The 19272-nt window shown below is 34.6% G+C and overlaps 1 protein-coding gene across 1 annotated transcript; it reads right to left on the bottom strand.

The window, feature by feature from the left end:
- Nucleotides 1-6880: 6880 nt before the first annotated feature.
- On the bottom strand, nt 6881-17926 carry gata5 (GATA binding protein 5). The gene is given in 7 exon segments (NM_131235.2): nt 6881-7684; nt 10564-10691; nt 11033-11117; nt 13148-13276; nt 14539-14708; nt 16473-17131; nt 17692-17926. Coding segments are annotated over 6 exon segments (1152 nt in total). The 5' UTR covers nt 16993-17131; nt 17692-17926; the 3' UTR covers nt 6881-7564.
- Between the last annotated feature and the right edge of the window lie 1346 nt (nt 17927-19272).

Genomic DNA, 19272 nt, shown 5'->3' with positions numbered 1-19272 from the left:
CATAATATTTGGTGAGCGTGATGTGAGCGCTCATGAAAAATAATCTGAGTGCTTGTAAAAAAAACTAACATATGCATCTTATATTTAGAGTTTTCTGTAAATATGCAGATCTAATAACATTTTATTTACTAGAGAAGCCAAATTGCCAATTTTGAAAATAGGCGAAAGTTTAAAATTAAGGGGAAAAAAATTAACATGTATAAACAAACAAGGTTTTGACATTACAAAGGTTAATATCAATATCTAATATATAAAATGTATTAAAATAGTTATTTAAAAATCTGAATGTTGTATTGTTTTATAGTATTTCACATTACAAAATCCTGTATATTAAAATGACAACCTTTTAAATAATAGATATTCATCAAATATATGTGTACTTTTGGAAAACAAGAAAATTCTGAAGTATTAAAGCAATATTTTGCATCTTTTGTATCAGTATCTGTTTGAAATAAAGTCTGTACTGTAAAACAGACAAAATCCTGACAGAAGTTACCAGTATATTTCCATTTTGCATTAAAGATGAGTCTTGAATAACTGATGGTTTTGATAAACAAACAGTACTGACTGATTGATTGATAAATTGTTAAAAAAATAATAGTATACTGCCATAACTAATATATGGTGTGGGTTTTATATTACCTCCTACCATATTTAGTTATCATGAATCAATGTAGGCTTTCCAGAATTCCTCAGTCTATATTCTTTTTTTTTCTTCTTTTTGTTAGAATATTTGGTTACGGACACAGTCACAAATGTGTACAGCCATAATAAATCACCTTGTCACACACACATATGCACAATCACAAAGCAGCAATCCTTCATCTGAGTCCACTGTTACTCAGAAGGATGAATTGTCACCCCCTCCGTAACTTCCTTCACGGTCAAAACCGCTCTACAATATCCTGTTTTCTACCGCAGGACAGAGAGCGCAAAGCCAGAGAAAATGAATGAAGGAGGTCGACCCTGGGAAAAATCTGTCTATGCCTCTAAAACGCTCAACAGAAGATGTTAAAAGTAGGAAAATGAGATATCCATCTTAATGACTAATGGAGAGGAACAAAGAACAGAAACTGAGAGAAAAAAAAAGCTTGAAATTACCTCAAACTCAAGTGTTAAAGAAAAATTGAGAATGTGAAATATCATTAAATATAGATCTAATGATGACACCAATAAAAAAAAGCTTCATATGGCTTCAGGAAATATTTAAAAAGTTACATTTCATTTACAAACTAGCTTTGTCACTTGTTTTACATTGTAAAAAATGCTGGGTTCCATACAATTGCATAATGTTGTCCAAACACAAATTGTTTAAGTTACATTAAACATTTTAACAAATTAAACTAGATTGAACATAAAACAAATCAGTAATGTCAAGAAAACTTAAGAATTGTGTTTCAACTCATTTTAAATAAGTAGTTTGAACAGGCGACAAGTCATTTGTTAAGCCTAGAGGCTAGACACTTTTGAACACATTTGTCCTGTTTTTATTTTACCCTGCACATAAAAAAATATTAAAATTGATTATTATCAATAAGTCGACGTGTTTTTTTTAATCATAACTTATTAAACTGTTAATCATGTTTCTAATTAAATTTTAAACACTGTAAAAAATGTGTCCGCACAAATCATTCATGTTGTCCCAACACAAATCGATTAAGTTAACTTACAAATTTAAGTGGATTTAACACAAAACAATTAACCCACCCCCCCAAAAAAAATCAAGAATTTTGTTGATTCAGAAAATTTTTACATAAAATTAGTATTTTTAACAAGCAGCAAAAATATGTTTTAGAGATGCTATACAAATTGTTAAAGTCTGTTTAAGGAAATTTAAATTAAAATGACTCAAAATGGGTGACGCAGTGGCGCAGTTGGTAGTGCTGTCGCCTCACAGCAAGAAGGTCGCTGGTTCGAGCCGTGGCTGGGTCAGTTGGCGTTTCAGTGTGGAGTTTGCACACGTGGGTTTCCTCCGGGTGCTCCCGTTTCCCCTACAGTCCAAAGACATGTGGTGCAGGTGAATTGGGTAAGCTAACTCGTCCGTAGTGTATGAGTGTAAATGAGTGTGTATGGATGTTTCCCAGAGATGGGTTGCAGCTGGAAGGGCATCTGCTGTGTAAAACACATGCTGGATAAGTTGGCGGTTCATTCCGCTGTGGCGACCCCGGATTAATAAAGGGACTGAGCTGAAAAGAAAATGAATGAATGAAAGACTCAAAATGATTCAAATAAAAATAAGGCAACAATGTAATGTGTCTACAGTGTGCTGGTGAAGCTTGGTTGTAAAACGGATGAGTTTCAATCATTCAAATACATGTTTTTGTAGTCTCATACACTCTATGATATGATTTTTGCTTCTTGTTCAATCTGGACATTTTGGGGGGAAACTCAAGGTTTTTATGTTCAATATACTTAAATTAGTTACGTTAATGTAATGGATTTGTATTGGAAAAACTATACTTATTTAAAATAAGGTGAATTCACGCAATTATTATTATTATTTATATATATATATATATATATATATATATATATATATATATATATATATATATATATATATATATATAAATATATATATATATATATATATATATATATATATATATATATATAAATATATATATATATATATATATATATATATATATATATATATATATATATATATATATATATATATATATATATATATATATATATATATATATATATATATATATATATGAAGTCAGAATTATTAGCCCCCTTTTGATTTGGATTGTCTTTTTTAAATATTTCCCAAATGATGTTTAACAGAGCAAGGAAATTTTCACAGTATATCTGATAATATTTTTTCTTCTGGAGAAAGTATTGTTTGTTTTATTTCAGCTAGAATAAAAGCAGTTATTAATTTTTTTAAAAACATTTTTGGGACAAAATTATTAGCCCCTTTAAGCTAATTTTTTTTTTCGATAATCTACAGAACAAACCACTGTTATACAATAACTTACCTAATTACCCTAACCTGCCTAGTTAACCTAATTAACCTAGTTAAGCCTTTAAATGTCACTTTAAGCTGTATAGAAGTGTCTTGAAAAATATCAAGTAAAATATTATTTACTGTCATTATGACAAAGAGAAAATAAATATGTTATTAGAAATACGTTTTTAAAACTATTATGATTAGAAATGTGCTGAAACAATCTTTCCTCCATTAAACAGAAATTGGGGGAAAAAATAAACAGGGGCGCTAATAATTCAGGGGGGCTAATAATTCTGACTTCAACTGTATATATATACAGTTATACATCTTTTGGTGGATAAAACATAAAACTTTGTTTTATGTTCAATCTACTTCAAATTCTAAAAAATAATTGGTTATTAACTTAATTTGTGTTGGGACAACATAAAAGAATTACCTGGAACCCAGCATTATTTACACTGTGGTACTGCAAAAACTAAGGTTAGGTTACTTTATTTATACCCGAAGGTAGATTTGGTTTACAGTCAAGAGTCCTCATCTCATAACAGTGCCACACAAAGGAACTCACAAAATAACAACAACAACTGAACATTAAGACATAAAACGTAAACATAAAAACACTTATAAAGAATAAATAAATATAATCACTTCAAGTGCCCCCGCCCAAATAAATGTTTTAAATGTTCTAAAATATACAAGTCACCGAAACATCTCTGCTTTAGTCTATGCCTTATTTAAATGTCTAATGGCTGCTGGTATGAAGCTATTTTTTTATCATTTCATTCTGCAGCTTATTACTAGAGTCCTGCAACCAGAAGGAAGGAGCTGAAACTCTGAGTGTAGGGGATGATCAGAGTCACTTAAAATTGAATTTGTGATTCTCTTTAGTTGCCTGGTGTATACAGCCTCTAGATTGGCTAGTGACACCCCGGTTAGCTTACTGGACCACTTAACTATTTGATTAAGTGAGTTTTTGTTCTTGACAGAGAGATTCCCAAACCCATGACACCAAAGCAAAGGATAAAACAGATTCAAGAAAAGCATGGTAAAATAGAGTCATCATGTGTTTATCAATATGGAATGCAACAAAAGTCATGACAACTATTTTTTATGTTACTTTAACCTATTTTTACAAGGTAAACACGTTTCAACTATATGTTTTTAAATTATAAAACTTAAATGTTTCGATCAGTTTTACTAAAGTTGAGATGACTAGAAAAGTCAACTTTAAACAAGCATGCTCACCATGTAAATCACTACTACCTCATTTCAGAAGAGCTTATCATTCATACTGGAGAGTTGTGTGGTGATGATGGGATGGGCATCATCTAAAAAAGCCTGTGATTAAAATATTGCTTTTAAAGCACTTTAATGAGGCTGAGGTTATGAACCTGATAGAACAGTTTCTTGACCCTGCACCTCATCACCTGGCCAACAAACAGATAGCGTAAGCTAATTTGGCCAATAGCAATAAAGGTGGATGGCGGTGCCTCTCTGTCGCCATGAGGCTGTAAAGCGGGTGGGCTTCATGCTGACGCGCCCGCCAAGAGCCAACATGTTCAAGCCCAACCCAAATCCTCAGCGCCATAAAGCCAAGCTGGAAGGCAACCTTTGATCGCCAACACTCTCGAGAGAGAGGTACACGCAGACACCGAGAGTCATTCACGCATACACCTCTGAGCATACAGCTTACACAAAACAACTATATAAAGCCATAAACATCAAAGTGTTCGTATACTATTCCTATATGGCCTAGATCATGGCAGTTTAGATATTTTAAAAATTAACAAGCTAACTTTGAAAACAAAAGAAGAACAGGACTAAAGTCTGTTTTTTTTTTTTTTTTTTTTGGGAGGGAGGGAGTAAGCACAAAAATGCACAAATTTATGGAAATATTCAAGTCAAGTAATGTGTTATTTTATGTCTTTACTTTAAATTTGAATATAAAACAAAACCTGTCAGTCATGTTCCTCAAATTTTACCGTAAATAATAGTAATAAAGTAAAGCAATAAACATCAGAAATGTACTTTTAGCCAGATTTTTTTCTTTATCTTAGCATTTTTTTTTTCAAATTATTGTTTTTTACCAGTTAAATCAACAACATTGTTTACAGTGTAAAGTGGAGATCAAAATGTTGAGGTCTTATATTATTTAAAGTGAAAGAGTGGCAAAAAACAAAAAAACAAGTAAAAAAAAAAACTCAGACGGCAGGTCGTCAAAAGGAAGATCAAATGGGTGAGCCTTTAATATGTTCCTATGTCCCAACACAAATCTACCAAGTTAGCTTAATCATTTTTTACAAATTTAAGTAGATTGAACATAAAACAATTGATTTACTCCCCCCAAAAATATAGGAATTGTGTTGCTTCAACTCATTTTAAATAAGTAGTTAGAACGATCACTCATTCATTCATTAATTTTTTTGTCGGCTTAGTCCCTTTATTAATCTGTGGTCGCCACAGCGGAATGAACCGCCAACTTATCCAGCAAGTGTTTACGCAGCGGATGCCCTTCCAGCCGCAACCCATCTCTGGGAAACATCCACACATACACACACACTCATACACTACGGACAATTTAGCCTACCAGATTCACCTGTACCACATGTCTTTGGACTGTGGGGGAAACCGGAGCACCCGGAGGAAACCCACACGAACGCAGGGAGAACATGCAAACTCCACACAGAAACGCCAACTGAGGATCGAACTAGCGACCTTCTTGCTGTGAGGCGAACGTGCTACCCACTGCGCCACTGCGTCGACTAGAACGATCATTCTCAAGTAATTTTTTTGAGTATTGCATCTGCCATCGGTCGCTTCAAATCTGCGATTTTAAGAATATTGCATCTTTACAGTCTCATTAACTCATTCAACTCCCCTAAAAAGGCTGGTCCCCAAAAGACAAATAGACGAAGAGATAAGATAATGTAGAGAATATGGGCAATGTTTTCAACACTGCTCATCAATTCAGCTTAAAGATCTGTAACGCAGCATACAGTGTCTCGAAGATAAAGAGAGTTAGGGATCAAACCTTCATCAGCAAAAATAATCATTAGGCTAGACTAATCTTTGCTGAGGAGCATGTTGTGCGAACAGAAAACTGGTCCAAAGTTCCCTTTAGTGATGAAAGCAAGTTTTGTTTATTTGGATCTGATGGGAAACATGTTGTTCGTCAAACTGGGAGAAGACAAAACCCAAAGTGTGTGCAGAAGTCAGGTTTGGGGGATTTTTGTTTAAGCAGCAGAAGGAAATCTTCTGTATTTCTTTTTTATTTTGTGGTATAGTTTTAAATGTCACATAAACGGCTTAAAGCATTAGCTCAGCCAAAAATAAAGATTCTGTTATTAATTACTTACAGTTCATATTATATTCCTAATTCCTAGTGCCAAAACCCTTAGACCTTCTCTATTGGGAACACAAATTATAGGTATTTTAGATTAAATCATGGAGGGCAAGAGTCTTATGACATTCAAAGTCCAGAAAATAAAATAAAAACAATGACAAAAAAATTCAATATGACTTCAGTGGTTCAACTGTAATCATTCAAAGCTCCAAAATCAATTCTGCGCCCACCAAAACATCAGTAAAAAGTAATATTTTTTTGTGTTTTTGCCACACTAAGGTGTTTTTGGAGCTTCATATAATTACAGTTGTACAATTGAAGTCAGATGGAATGTTTTGACAATGGTTTCGATTCCTTTTCATGACCCTTACTGTCCATGGATGATAAGACAGCTCTCGAACTTTATCTAGAATGTCTTAATTTGTGTTCAGAACATGAATGAGTAATTATGAGTAATTAACAACAAAAATTGTAACTTTTTGGGTGAACTAACCCTTAAACAATTTAGAATTTCCTGGACAACTAAACAAGTGCAGACACAAAGTAGATGTCGGTCAATTTTATATGCCATGAAACGATATAATTCCAATATATATCAACAAAATACATCAAATAAATTTAGGTTAACATATTCTGACAAAAAACAAAACACAGAATTTCGAAACAATTAATATAAACGTGTCCCTTTTCAAAATCGGCTGAAAAGCGGCGCGGGTCATTGCACTTCAGATCATCGGAGGAATACAATACAACATTGACAGAGTCTGGAATCAGCAAAGACAACAAGGAAACTTTTAAAAGGCCTCATCCAGGGAAAGTATGCGATCTCAAGTCATAACGACCATAAAGACGCATTCCCTGAAGGATAAAGGGAATTATGGGAGAGAGACTTGTGTGCCTCCACCATTCTTATCTCAACATAAATAATGTATCTTAAAAGGTAATCATTAACAACTAAGCCATGAAACGTTCAGTAGCCATAAAAAGCATGTTTTTTGTCCTCCCGATCATTGGAACTCAAGAACTGTTACAGAGGCGCTGCTTGTCATCCACCATATTTTTGGTGGAATTGCATGAATTGGCCGTGACATCATAGATATGCCACCATAAATCAAGGAGGAAAAGTAGCACAAATTACTGTCAATGTCTTGCTTTCCTAAGCACCGTCTGTCTACATTTGTGTAAAAGTCCTATTAGGTAGATTCAGTTAAAAGTCTTTTCTCCCATGCCAGAGAGGTTTCAGTGGAGGTCTCGGATCACGCTTGAGACAGAGCACACCAGGAGTTCTGTGGGGCGATCGACGTCGGGGTGTATGTGTAGTCTTCATATTTGATGTCCACATGGGCAGAACTGGCACTATCCAACTGTGTCGATGCCTTAGAAAGAGCACAGGGAAATGCTGTCAGCTGACAATGCATATTATCTTTAACAGTGGGTAAATGATAATAGACTTATTACATTGTTTCATACTTTCTTCAGTGGAACAGAAAATAGGATTTACATTTTTTTTTTTTAATTCATGTACTCTTGTAATATTTTTTATCAAAGTAACATGCCCTTAATTTTCATTGACATCTCTTTAGTCTGATTATAGGCTTACTGGAATGAGGCAAATCTGTCAATCACTAAAGATCCACCAATAGGTAGCCACAATCATCTAATTAGTTCACAATGAATCAAATCAAGTTCTGTACTTCATCTTATAAACCTTTAAAGGCAGACCTTTCTTGAACTTTGAGGACGTTAATTGGGTGTACATATTTTTGTTGAATTAATCTCTTCCCAACAATTCAACTTTTTTTTTTTATTAAAAAAGAATTACAACAGACAATCTACACATGATACTGTATAGAATATTCCACCAATCAGAGAGGTCCAGCAAGCAATGCACCTGCCAAAATAATTGCCTGCCTGCTCCTATGATTATACATAATATAGTTATGGGCCTAATATAGGCCTTATCATACACTCAGCGCAATAAGGTGCAAGATGTGTTTGGCAAGATTTGTTGCTATTTCCAGACCAGCGCAACTCTAATTTTCACGTTTTGCGCCATGTTGTTTTATCAGCAAATATATATGCGCTACTTTGTGGACTTTTGGGTTCCTCAGTCTAAAAAGGAGGTGTGTTAAGGCGCATTGTTGGTGCATTGCTACTCTGAGGAACTGAAATAGACCGTGCCATTGACCAACTAAAAGCTGGTCTAAAGTCAAGCGCAGAGCAAGTTAGTTATGCGCTTATGTAGGTCCAAAGGCATACACACTGCTTAATACACACAGGATGTCCAGCAGTACAGAAATATATTTACATATAAAAAATGTAAGAATTCAAATAATAATAATAATAATTATATATATATATATATATATATATATATATATATATATATATATATATATATATATATATATATATATAAACCACTACCTCCACGCCTTCTTCATGCCTCCATGCCTTTTTTCAGTTCATTCATGGAAATTTGCATTTGTATAATGTTATTATTATTAGCAGTATTATTTATTATATGCATATACATATTTGTTTTAATAAAAACAACTATAGATTCGTCCATCTGTTGGGTTTTGGAGATGTATGCATCACCATATGGGGCATAAGAATAGCACGTGTTGGTTATGTTAGGACTGCGTTGTTTTGTATTTCTGTGTTTTTGATTTGATTCTAGATTGGGGCGTGCCTTCAGCACACCTGATGCTGGTCAGCGCCCTTATTTAAACCCTGGCAGAGAGCTTGTCGGGGCCGCTGTCCATTCACTTGGCAGTTGGCCAGAGCTGCGCTCCAATTTGGGCATTATACTTTGTTTCACATCCATACACTATCACTGACAACATTTACCGCATCCATAAACTTGCATTTCACACTGATTGAACATACTAATACTGATATTTTGATTATATAATTTGAATTGAGTTAAATAAATCTTTTTTGATTATACTTCGCCTTGTCATCTCCCTTACTATGTTACATCCATGAGCTAGGTGTAACAGGCTATAACTCACACGTTGTTATTATTGTTAATTTATTTGTCTGCTGAAAATTAGAACTGAATTGAGAAATAATTTTGAAACAAATCTTTGCGCTTAACAAACAAAATTAAATATGTAGGCTAATGGATGTCTTCAGTGGAGTGTGTACAACACCGTTTCCTTATACACGAAAGTAAAGGAGTAAAGTAAAGCACAAAAGTAAAGAGGCAGAATGGAGGAGGCTCATTCTTCATCATCGTGCTGCAGATTTACTCGTTTTCTCACTAGTGAAGCATTCGGTTTTTCTACATACAAAGTCCAACTTCTCAAAAGTGCAACTGACTCTTAAAGGCAATGGGAGATGAGTCTCTGATTGGTTCAATGCAACGGTATGATTGAAATACACCCATAACTCATGAGAACAACAAGCACATCCCTGTTAGACCATGCGCCAGGGCACAGAGCGTTTTTTTTTTCATTGTTAAAATAGCAAGAGTAGATTCGGACACGCCCTTAATGCTTTTGTGCCATGAGCTTTAGACTTTGCACCTAGATCATCAAATTAAGCTCCCAGTGTGTTTGAAATAATTAAATAGTGCAAATGAATTGGATTGCACAATAAATTGTAACTGTTTCTCTTTTTAGAGCAATTAAGTGCACAATCTTATATTTTGTATACAATTTTTTACATTCTTTGTTTCAAATTAGTGTTTGCAATGTTGTTTTTCTTCATAGCTGGTTGTCTTGATTCATGACTTATAATGCTTGAACAAAGACTTTAGAAAATCCTTACTGGAAAAATATACTTCCAGAGCCCATGTAAAAACTGGATAGCACTAATGTATATAATAATATATATGTTTATACATATATATCTGTATATGTGCCAACAGATGAAAGTTTTAAGATGTTTAAGGGTTTACATTGTTTAACTGAAAATTGTAGAATATTTATTTTTCATAGCATGCTTAACTTAAGTCTGGAAGTCTGGCATCAATCATTTAGCCCACTCACATTTAAAGAGATAGTTCAACCAAAAAAAAATCTAATGTCTTCACTATTGGCTCACACTTAAATGGTTCTTCTTCTGTTAAACACAAAACAAGAGGTTCTGTAGAATGTTGGTAACCAGCAGCTGTTGACTCTTCTGCTTTCAAACATTCTTCAAAATACCTTCTTGTGTGTACATCAGAAAAATAAACTCCAATAGGTTTGGAGTGTGAATAAAGGATCTCTTTAATAGCTTACATGACGATCACAAGAGTACATACCTGTGTGACCGAGACAACGGTTTGGCCTGCATATGGAGAAGCTGCGATACTAGGTTCACTTTTTATTGTAGAGGCGTTTTCTGACACAGGCAGTGAAGTGGGAGACGTAGCGCCAGACACTGTTGACCCTGCCGACCAATAGAACAAAATGTGAATGACAGCCATAATAAAAAAACAGCAAACTCAACATGCGAGTTATTGCAAATGACAATTAATGGCGTCAAACATCCGTTCGTGTATGTGCCGGTGCTGCATACACACCACATGTTCATTGAAAGCAGAAAAAAGTTCTGTTATTGCTCTCTTTCTCTCTTTTACTCCCTTTCCCTCCCTTTACCTTCTCGCTCACCCCATATTTCTCTCCACACATTCTCTGACTCACTCACTCCCACACTTCCATTCAAATCACTCATGTCTGCTTTCGTCTCAAAATTAATGTCTCTTTTAAAATGCTTTTGTCCACTCTTACCTGAGGATGATTTGGTTTTGGGCATCTTTGGTTTGCGTTTCCTTGTCTGAATGCTTTCTTTTTTCATAGCTAATGGCCTTGGTACCTAAAGCGAGAGAAAGGGAAAAAAGTACTGTAAATATACATGTACAAATGACTGATTAATTATTCAGTATTCGAATTAAAGTTACAAAAACAGAATAAAATGTGTTGGTGGGTCAATGATTATAAAGAGTGAACTTGCTTTCAGTATAGGTATTCATAGCTACTTGTAAAATGCTTTGCATAATTATGCATTTTTCAATGTTTTTTGCTCACCAAGGCTTTATTTATTTGTTCATAAATACTGTCAAATATGAAATATTGTGAAAAAGTATTACAGCTCAAAATATCTACATTATACTTGAATAGATTTAAATTTTTTTTAATGTATTACTGTGATGTCGATGCTAATTTTTCATTATCATCAATCCAGTCTTTAGCGCCATTTGATGCTTTAGAAATCATTCTCGTGTGATGATGAAGTGCTCGGTTATTATTGGGGCTAAATAATTAATAATGGTTCTCATTAGTATATATCGTAAAAAAATAAATAAATAAATTAAAAAAATAAAAAAAACTGTATATTGTATTTAACATTTTTTGTGGAGGCCTCGACAACATTTTGAGCATTCTTATGTTAATACAAAGTTAAAAAAAAAAACATTAACTTGAAACAAAAATATTCTGTAACATTATCAAATTATCTCAACTTGAATCAACTAATGTGTTCTTATTGAATAAAAAGTATAATTTGATTGGTTTAAAATATCCCTAAAATAGTATCATGATTAAAAATATCTAATTATCTATTTATTATTTTTGTTATTATTATTATTTTTATTATATTCATTCATTCATTCATTCATTCATTTTCTTTTCAGCTTAGTACTTTTTATTAATCTGGAGTTGCCACAGCGGAATTAACCACCAACTCATCAAGCATATGTTTTCTGCAGCGGATGCGCTTCTAGCTGCATATTTTTACATATTATTATTATTATGTTTATTTCTATAGCACTTTTACAATGTAGATCAGGGGTCGACAATCTCGGTCCTGGAGGGCCGGTGTCCCTGCAGGGTTTAGCTTCAACTTGCTTCAACAAACCTGCCTGGGTGTTTCAAGTATACCAAGTAAGACCTTGATTAGCTTGTTCAGGTGTGTTTGATTAGGGTTGGAGCTAAAATCTGCAGGACACCGGCCCTCCAGGAACAAGTTTGGTGACCACTTATGTAGATTGTGCCAGAGCAGCTTAACATAGAAAGTCTAGAAAATTGAAAGTGTGTCAGTCATGTTTTCAGAATTGAAGTTCAGTTTAGTTTACTGTGGATTAAACAATAAATAATAATAATAATAATAATAATAATAATAATGTAATTATTATTTATTTCTATAGCACTTTCACAATGTAGATTGTGCCAAAGCAGCTTAACGTAGAAATTCTTATACATTGAAACTGTGTGATTCCAGTTTTCAAAATGGAAGTTCAGTTTAGTTCAGTTTAGTTCAGTGTGGATATGTAATTATAAATGTGCAATAATAAATGTGTAATAATAATGATAATAATAATAATAATAAACTTTTTTCAGTATTCATTACAAAAATGAATTGTTTTTGAGAAGCAAATCAGCATAAAAGGATTTCTTAAAGATCATGTGACACTGAGGACAAGCATGATGATGCAGAAAATTCCGCTTTGCAGCGTTAACTTAAGCGTAAACTTAAAAGACTTCTTTCAAAAACCACAATAATTACAACTTTATAACAGCTAGTGCAGATTTAATTTATTTTCTTGTGAGTTTCTGAGTCATTTTGTCAGCTGTGAGAAGAGCTAGTTTAGAGAACAAAGCTTATTTAAGCAACTCCCCTTCCTCTCTCTCTTCTCATTCTCTTCCGATAAAACATACCTATGACCTTTGCATCACATGGTCTAAAGACTTGCGCACACGCACACACACACACACACACACACACACACACACACACACACACACACACACACACACACACACACACACACACACACACACACACCACCATGCAGCCTCTCAAAATTCTTTGGTACCACAATAATGCAGACTAAATCCTGTTCTTACCCCATGAAGCTTCATGTAAAGTCCACATGCATTGCAGACTGGCTCTCCCTCTGCGTTTCTCCTCCACAGTGTTGTCGTACTAGTATGACAGTTAGTGCAACACAGACCTGCTCGTCGTGATGTGCTTTGCTGCAGAGAAGAACAGACAGAAGTTTGAGAGGTGATTAATTTGATAATTTTACAAAGCTGAAAGGAATTTTGAGACAGTAAATGAAATAAAGTTATTCAATAGAGGAATATAAGGACATGTCAAACCTTGATTAAAAATATATATTTATTTTAAAAGTTAATATGTGTTAAAGAATTGTAACATGACAACAAAGTCAATGAAGCAATTGATTTATGTTTTTTGAAATTATGTTCCTATAGAATATAATGCAGAGATGAATGTAATGTTATTGAGTTTTGTTTAAAATTAAAGTAAAAGTCATTAAAAAAATTAAAAGAAAAAGATGATAACTCTGTGACCAGAACTGTGTATTCCAGTCATTTAACACATCCAAGATTTATTTGACAGGCAAATAATATCAATAATCTTCCAGACCAAGAATGAACCTTCTCAGCTCACATGCACCATAAATTGGTGCTTGTTTTGAGTTTTTCGCTGCTTAGGCTAAAAACAGACCAACCCAAGGACAAGGTCATGAAGGCAAAAATGAAAAGAGAGAGAGATACAGAACTAGAGAGAGACAGAAAGAGAGAGAGAGAGAGAGAGAGAGAGAGAGAGAGAGAGAGAGAGAGAGAGAGAAAGAGAGACTCATGGGAAACAGAACAGCAGTGAAGGTTTTGCGCAACTTCTGTCTTTATATCCTTCTAAAGAAATGACCATAAAAATGTTAAATCAACCCACTAACATGAGTATAAATATGCAGAATTGTTTTATTTTGTGAGACTACTTTGTTTGTAAGCATTATTTAATAGTAAAAACAACAATTTGCAAACAAGGTGGGAAACTTTAAGGAATTTTGCACATTGTAATAACTTTATCACGGTTTACAAGTTAATACAACTTACAAAAATAAAAATAACTTAAAACATAACTTAAAAATTTGTATAACTTAAAAAATGTTGAAAACTGATCAACTTATTGAAATAAGATAAAATAAAAAAACATGTTGTCATGACTTTTAGATAATAAAAAATTTTATAATATATTATTTCTAAGCTCCTAAAAAATATACTTTTAGCTTATTACTAATTATTCACAATGAGAAACAATAGTTTCCCATTGTCAGGGAATCTAAATAGTATTAACAGTAATAACATTCCTATGAATGAATCAATGTGACTATATTAAGTCCCTTCATTTATTATGGCTAGGTTTAAACAGGACAAGGTCATGTAAAGACTAAGCGTTATTAAAACACAATAATCAACAGCTGTGCGTTTACCAGGCGTTTCTGTGGTTTGATAAGAGGTCGATTGATGCCGTTCATCTTGTGGTAAAGGCCGCACGCGTTGCACAGGTAGTGTCCGGTTCCGTCTCTTCTCCACAGCGGCGTTGAGATTGAGCCGCAGTTCACACACTCGCGCCCTTCACACGGCAGGTCATCCAGCATGTCTGAAAGCAGACACGGAGAGTTTTTCATTAATTCCCCAAGGTTTTCTTTTGAGCTTGAAGTGATTTATGAAAGGACAATGTTGGTTAAATTCATAAAATACGGCGCAGGATCGTTTAAGTTTGAATGACGGGAGCGATGCGTAAAGAGATGTTTTCAAGGTGCGACTTGTACATTAGTATTGTTTTATTACTCTGAAAAACCAAATGTGACTAACCTCAAACGTTTACTCGAATGTTTGTTTCGCTTAATAGCCTATATTGAGAGAATTAAATTAATTAGACATCTGGCTATTTTTTTATAAAAAGCCTATAGGCACCGTTAGCATAGAAGAGGTGAAGAAAGAGATGACGCAAACGAAAATCTAAATATTAAGTAGGCCTATAAATAGCCTAATATTTAATTTAAATATAGCGCCTCTTTAGTTAGGCTACCCTTCCTCCATTTTATCCAATCATGTTTGCAATAACAAATTATTTAAACAATGATAGCCTATTAGGCTATATAAATTGATCTTCAGTTCAATTCAAAGTGCTAATGTCTTCCAAGACTTTAACGAAAAGATAGGACATTTTTAGGCATATGTATTTATATGCAGACCTATATGTATAACATAAAGTTTTGGAAGAACTCAGCATTTAAATTGATCCACATAGTCAAAACATGCTTGGTGTTTCCCTGAGTATCAGGGGAATATGGAATGTGGCAAACGGAATGAAAAATAGATTAATACGAGCATATTCAGGGTCACTGGTGTGTCTATTAGGCGACCGACTAGGCACGAGGGCCTCAGGCGAGCGGAATGTCAATGGGGCTCTTATCAGTGTTAAAGATCCAGGGGTCACCGATCAATCAAGATCCTGACACGTGACGCCCTCCAACAATTTATTTTAAAAAAAGATGCGTGAATTCATAATCTTTTATTAATAGATTTAGAGTAATCTCAAACTCTCTGAATTTGTGAGTGTTTCTGGTGGACTGCTGTAATAATCTGGAATAACAGATATCAACATTTTCGTAACGAAACATCTGAAACATGCAACTGCTAAATATCAAACGCTCAAGTCTTATGTAAGCCCGAATAAATCGTCCAGAGTTGTAGTAAGAAATGTGACATTTTATGGACTATCAAAGAAAATGTGTCCGCCTGAAGCACTAAACTTCAAAGCCTACGGCCGCTAAATGTGTATCTGGCTGTAATGGTCTGTTTAGAAAAGTTTGATCAAGGTGACAGTAGCTTGGATAGTTCTCACAATTATGAGGTGCGCACGGGCCCCTTTTATCAACGTGGACAGACAATAGTTGAGAATTAAATTAACATTTAAATTAAAGTGATTGCATTGCCCTATTAAAGGATGTGTATTAGTGCAATAAGATCAAGTTTTGTTTTGATTAGGTTTTGCAAAGTGCCCGAGTACCCTAACTGGTATTCTAGTGCCTTCTAAGTCTAACATAAACACTTAAGGAAAGCAATAAATAACCTTTAAAACCGCAGCAATAAATTGTAAGATCACAACATCAAACGAAACCCCCTCCATTCCAACCATTTTTGCCTGCTGACTTGAAAGATGGATTTTAAACTATTGCCAAACTACCCAACTGCAAATTAGTAGTATTAAATTTAACATACGACGAAATTATTTCAAGGTGCGTTAAACAAAACGGTGCATATATAGTCAACCATCGTCAATATTTTAGAGTAGGTTACATATTTATATATCCAGACAGAAAAAAATGAGAAGGCAAAAACATGTTAAGATTTTTACCTATACTGGACCTCCTTCCCGGTAGAGTTCCCTGGCGTCCCTGAAGACCGATCATGCCGCCATCAAAGGGCCCAGGCGTCCATGAGGTTGCCATCTCCGGGCTCATGTAGGCCGCGTACGGGCTGGAATAAGAGCCACCGACGGAGCGCACCAGGGCACTTCCATATTGATCTGCACGGCCGCCGTTACTTAACATTAACGGGTTCTGGTACGCGGCGTCCCTGCCGGTGCTGCTGCTCACTGGCGGACTGTGCGAATAAGAGAAACCGGGCGGTGGATGAGGGCTACCGGGGTTGAACGAAGAGTTATCGGTGCCAGTCTGTGGCCAGGCGTGGTGACTGCTGATCCCATGAGCTTGGTGGCTGGACTCGCAAGTCTGTAGGTAGGGCAAGGTCTGGAGCATGGCTGGTACACGAGTGGTGGGTACATACACAGGTGAGCTGGCAGACGAATGGATGTAGTTCCCGGAATCGTGTGCGTAGGGGGACGGGTTGGAAGATAAAGCCAGGCTCGAATACATGATATATCCAGTGAATAAGCTAGATTTCGAAATCTCAAAATTCGCCCAGATTGTAGGCTAGTTAAAAACCTTGTTAACGTCCAAAATCTCCAAATGCGATGGTTTCCTGATCAGAGGCCACAGAAAATGAAATTCTTTCCTGATGACAAACCAAAAATCAAATTATTTTCTTAATATTAGATTGGTATTTTACAAATAATAATAATAATAATAATAATAATAATAAACAATGCAATATAGCCTAATAGTAGTTCTGATTGATTATAACAACGGAACAAAACCCAAATTATTTTAACACATTAAATATTTCCTAACAACGTCTTTATATATGTTATGCTAATTATCAATTCTAACAATTTTAAACTATAAAATCTGAAGAAATAGGCTTGTTTCAGTGATTTGGCTAAAGTCAATTATTTTTTTGTTTTTCATTTATCTTTGGATTTGCGTTTAACACTAAAATGGCATTAATTACTCTCCATATCTTTACGCATGAGATATAATTATCAGCAGCGGTTTTAGATATCTTGGGAAAACTCTATCCCAAATCCATTAAATCATCCGCGGGAATCAAGCTGCACTGCAATCTCTTAACATCTATATTTTATCATCGAAAACGCAGATTACACAAAAACGTTGATAGCTATAAGCAAAGGGCTTATACAATTTCATCCAAGAGCTCTCGTCGTATTATCTCACCAGATAAGGATGGTTGGTGATAAAGTCGGGAACCCTCTCTTCCAAGTGACTTGATTGAATATCGCCGTCGAGGTTCCCAGTCTCTTCTTTCTTCTTGATTTTAGCCCAGAATTCAAACTTCAGCGAAAATAAGCGACAGTCGAAAAACTTGTAGTTGTCCTCTCCGCGTTTGGGCTTGTCACCGAGGCTTGTCTGTATCTGGAGATAACTGCTGCTGCTGCAGATAATGCCTAATATAACTGTTCCCTGATTTGCTCTCTACTTTACTGCGAGTTATTTGTTAGAGCAGAACCACGTGACGCACTCCAAAGGTAGGACCCATGGAGGAGGAGAAGAATGAGGGGATAAACTAGATGGTGTGCGGCGGAGGAGGGGTGTGCTTCTACCTGTGAGATCTATATTTGCTGAGTCCACTGTATTTTAAACTGTCTTTCTTAGTCGATTAAAGTTAACTTTTAAAGGACTTTACAAGCAACAGGACAATTGCATTGACCGAGGCACCAGTGCAAACACGATCTGTGAATACGCAATCGTATACTGTTCTGCTTGTTCAAAACAATTTAAAGAACCAGATAAATTTGTAACGCTACTGTGCACATTATGTTTACGGCAATAGCTTGGGATTTGTTTGCACTTTCTGGTAAAACATATATAAAAAATTTTGCTGTAAAATAACCACGCTGCCTGTGCGAGAACGTAAAGCCCAATTTTATGGCCCGATAAATCTGGATGTGTTCTCTATAAAAGCTGTAGAGAGATAAGAGATACGAGCGACAGCTTAGTATGATGATACAACAATAATCACGCTCATTATACTCAGTTGGAAATATTGTTATCTTAGCGGTATTGTTTGAGTTATCACCCCTCCCCTTTTCAGATAAAAATAGCTATTAGAGATTTAAAGATGTAAATAAATACATTAATTGCTCGAGATAATGTAAAGAGCAATAATAAATATCAAATTCTCAAATAAAAGCACAATCATTCAAACAATAATGGTGTGCCCAAAACGCTTTTTAACACATAAAAAAAATAAATATATTTACAAAGTAAATAAAAAAATAATAGGTATCACTTTACTTGGTGAGTGTCTTATTTCAATAACAGGATGCAATAATAAATCAAACCCCAAATAAAAACATTAATTGCTCGAGATAATGTAAAGAGCAATAATAAATCTCAAATTCTCAAATAAAAGCACAAACATTAAAACAATAATGGTGTAGCGAAAACGCTTTTTAACACATAAAAAATAAATAAATAAATATATACAAAGTAAATAAAAAAATAATAGGTATCACTTTACTTGGTGAGTGTCTTTCTTATGCAATAACTGCATGCAATAATAAATCAAACCCCAAACAAGCATGTTACTCATTAGCCTACTGTAAAATAGCAACATTAAACAATTTAGCCTTTATAAATGTTAAATATGATGATAACAAAAATAACGAAATATTAATTTGCACATATCGAACTAGCCTATACTTCTCTGATAGGCCTATTTTGTGACAAATTCAACTGATCAAAAGTTCCTCTTGAATTTTAAGAAGTGTCTCCTAAATTTCAGAAAGGTGGTCG

The sequence above is a fragment of the Danio rerio genome, chromosome 23 (assembly GCF_052040795.2).
Source record: "Danio rerio strain M-AB ecotype USA chromosome 23, GRCz13ab, whole genome shotgun sequence".
NCBI lineage: Eukaryota > Metazoa > Chordata > Actinopteri > Cypriniformes > Danionidae > Danio > Danio rerio.
Note: the sequence above shows the minus strand (reverse complement) of the source record. Positions and strands in the feature narration are given on the sequence as shown.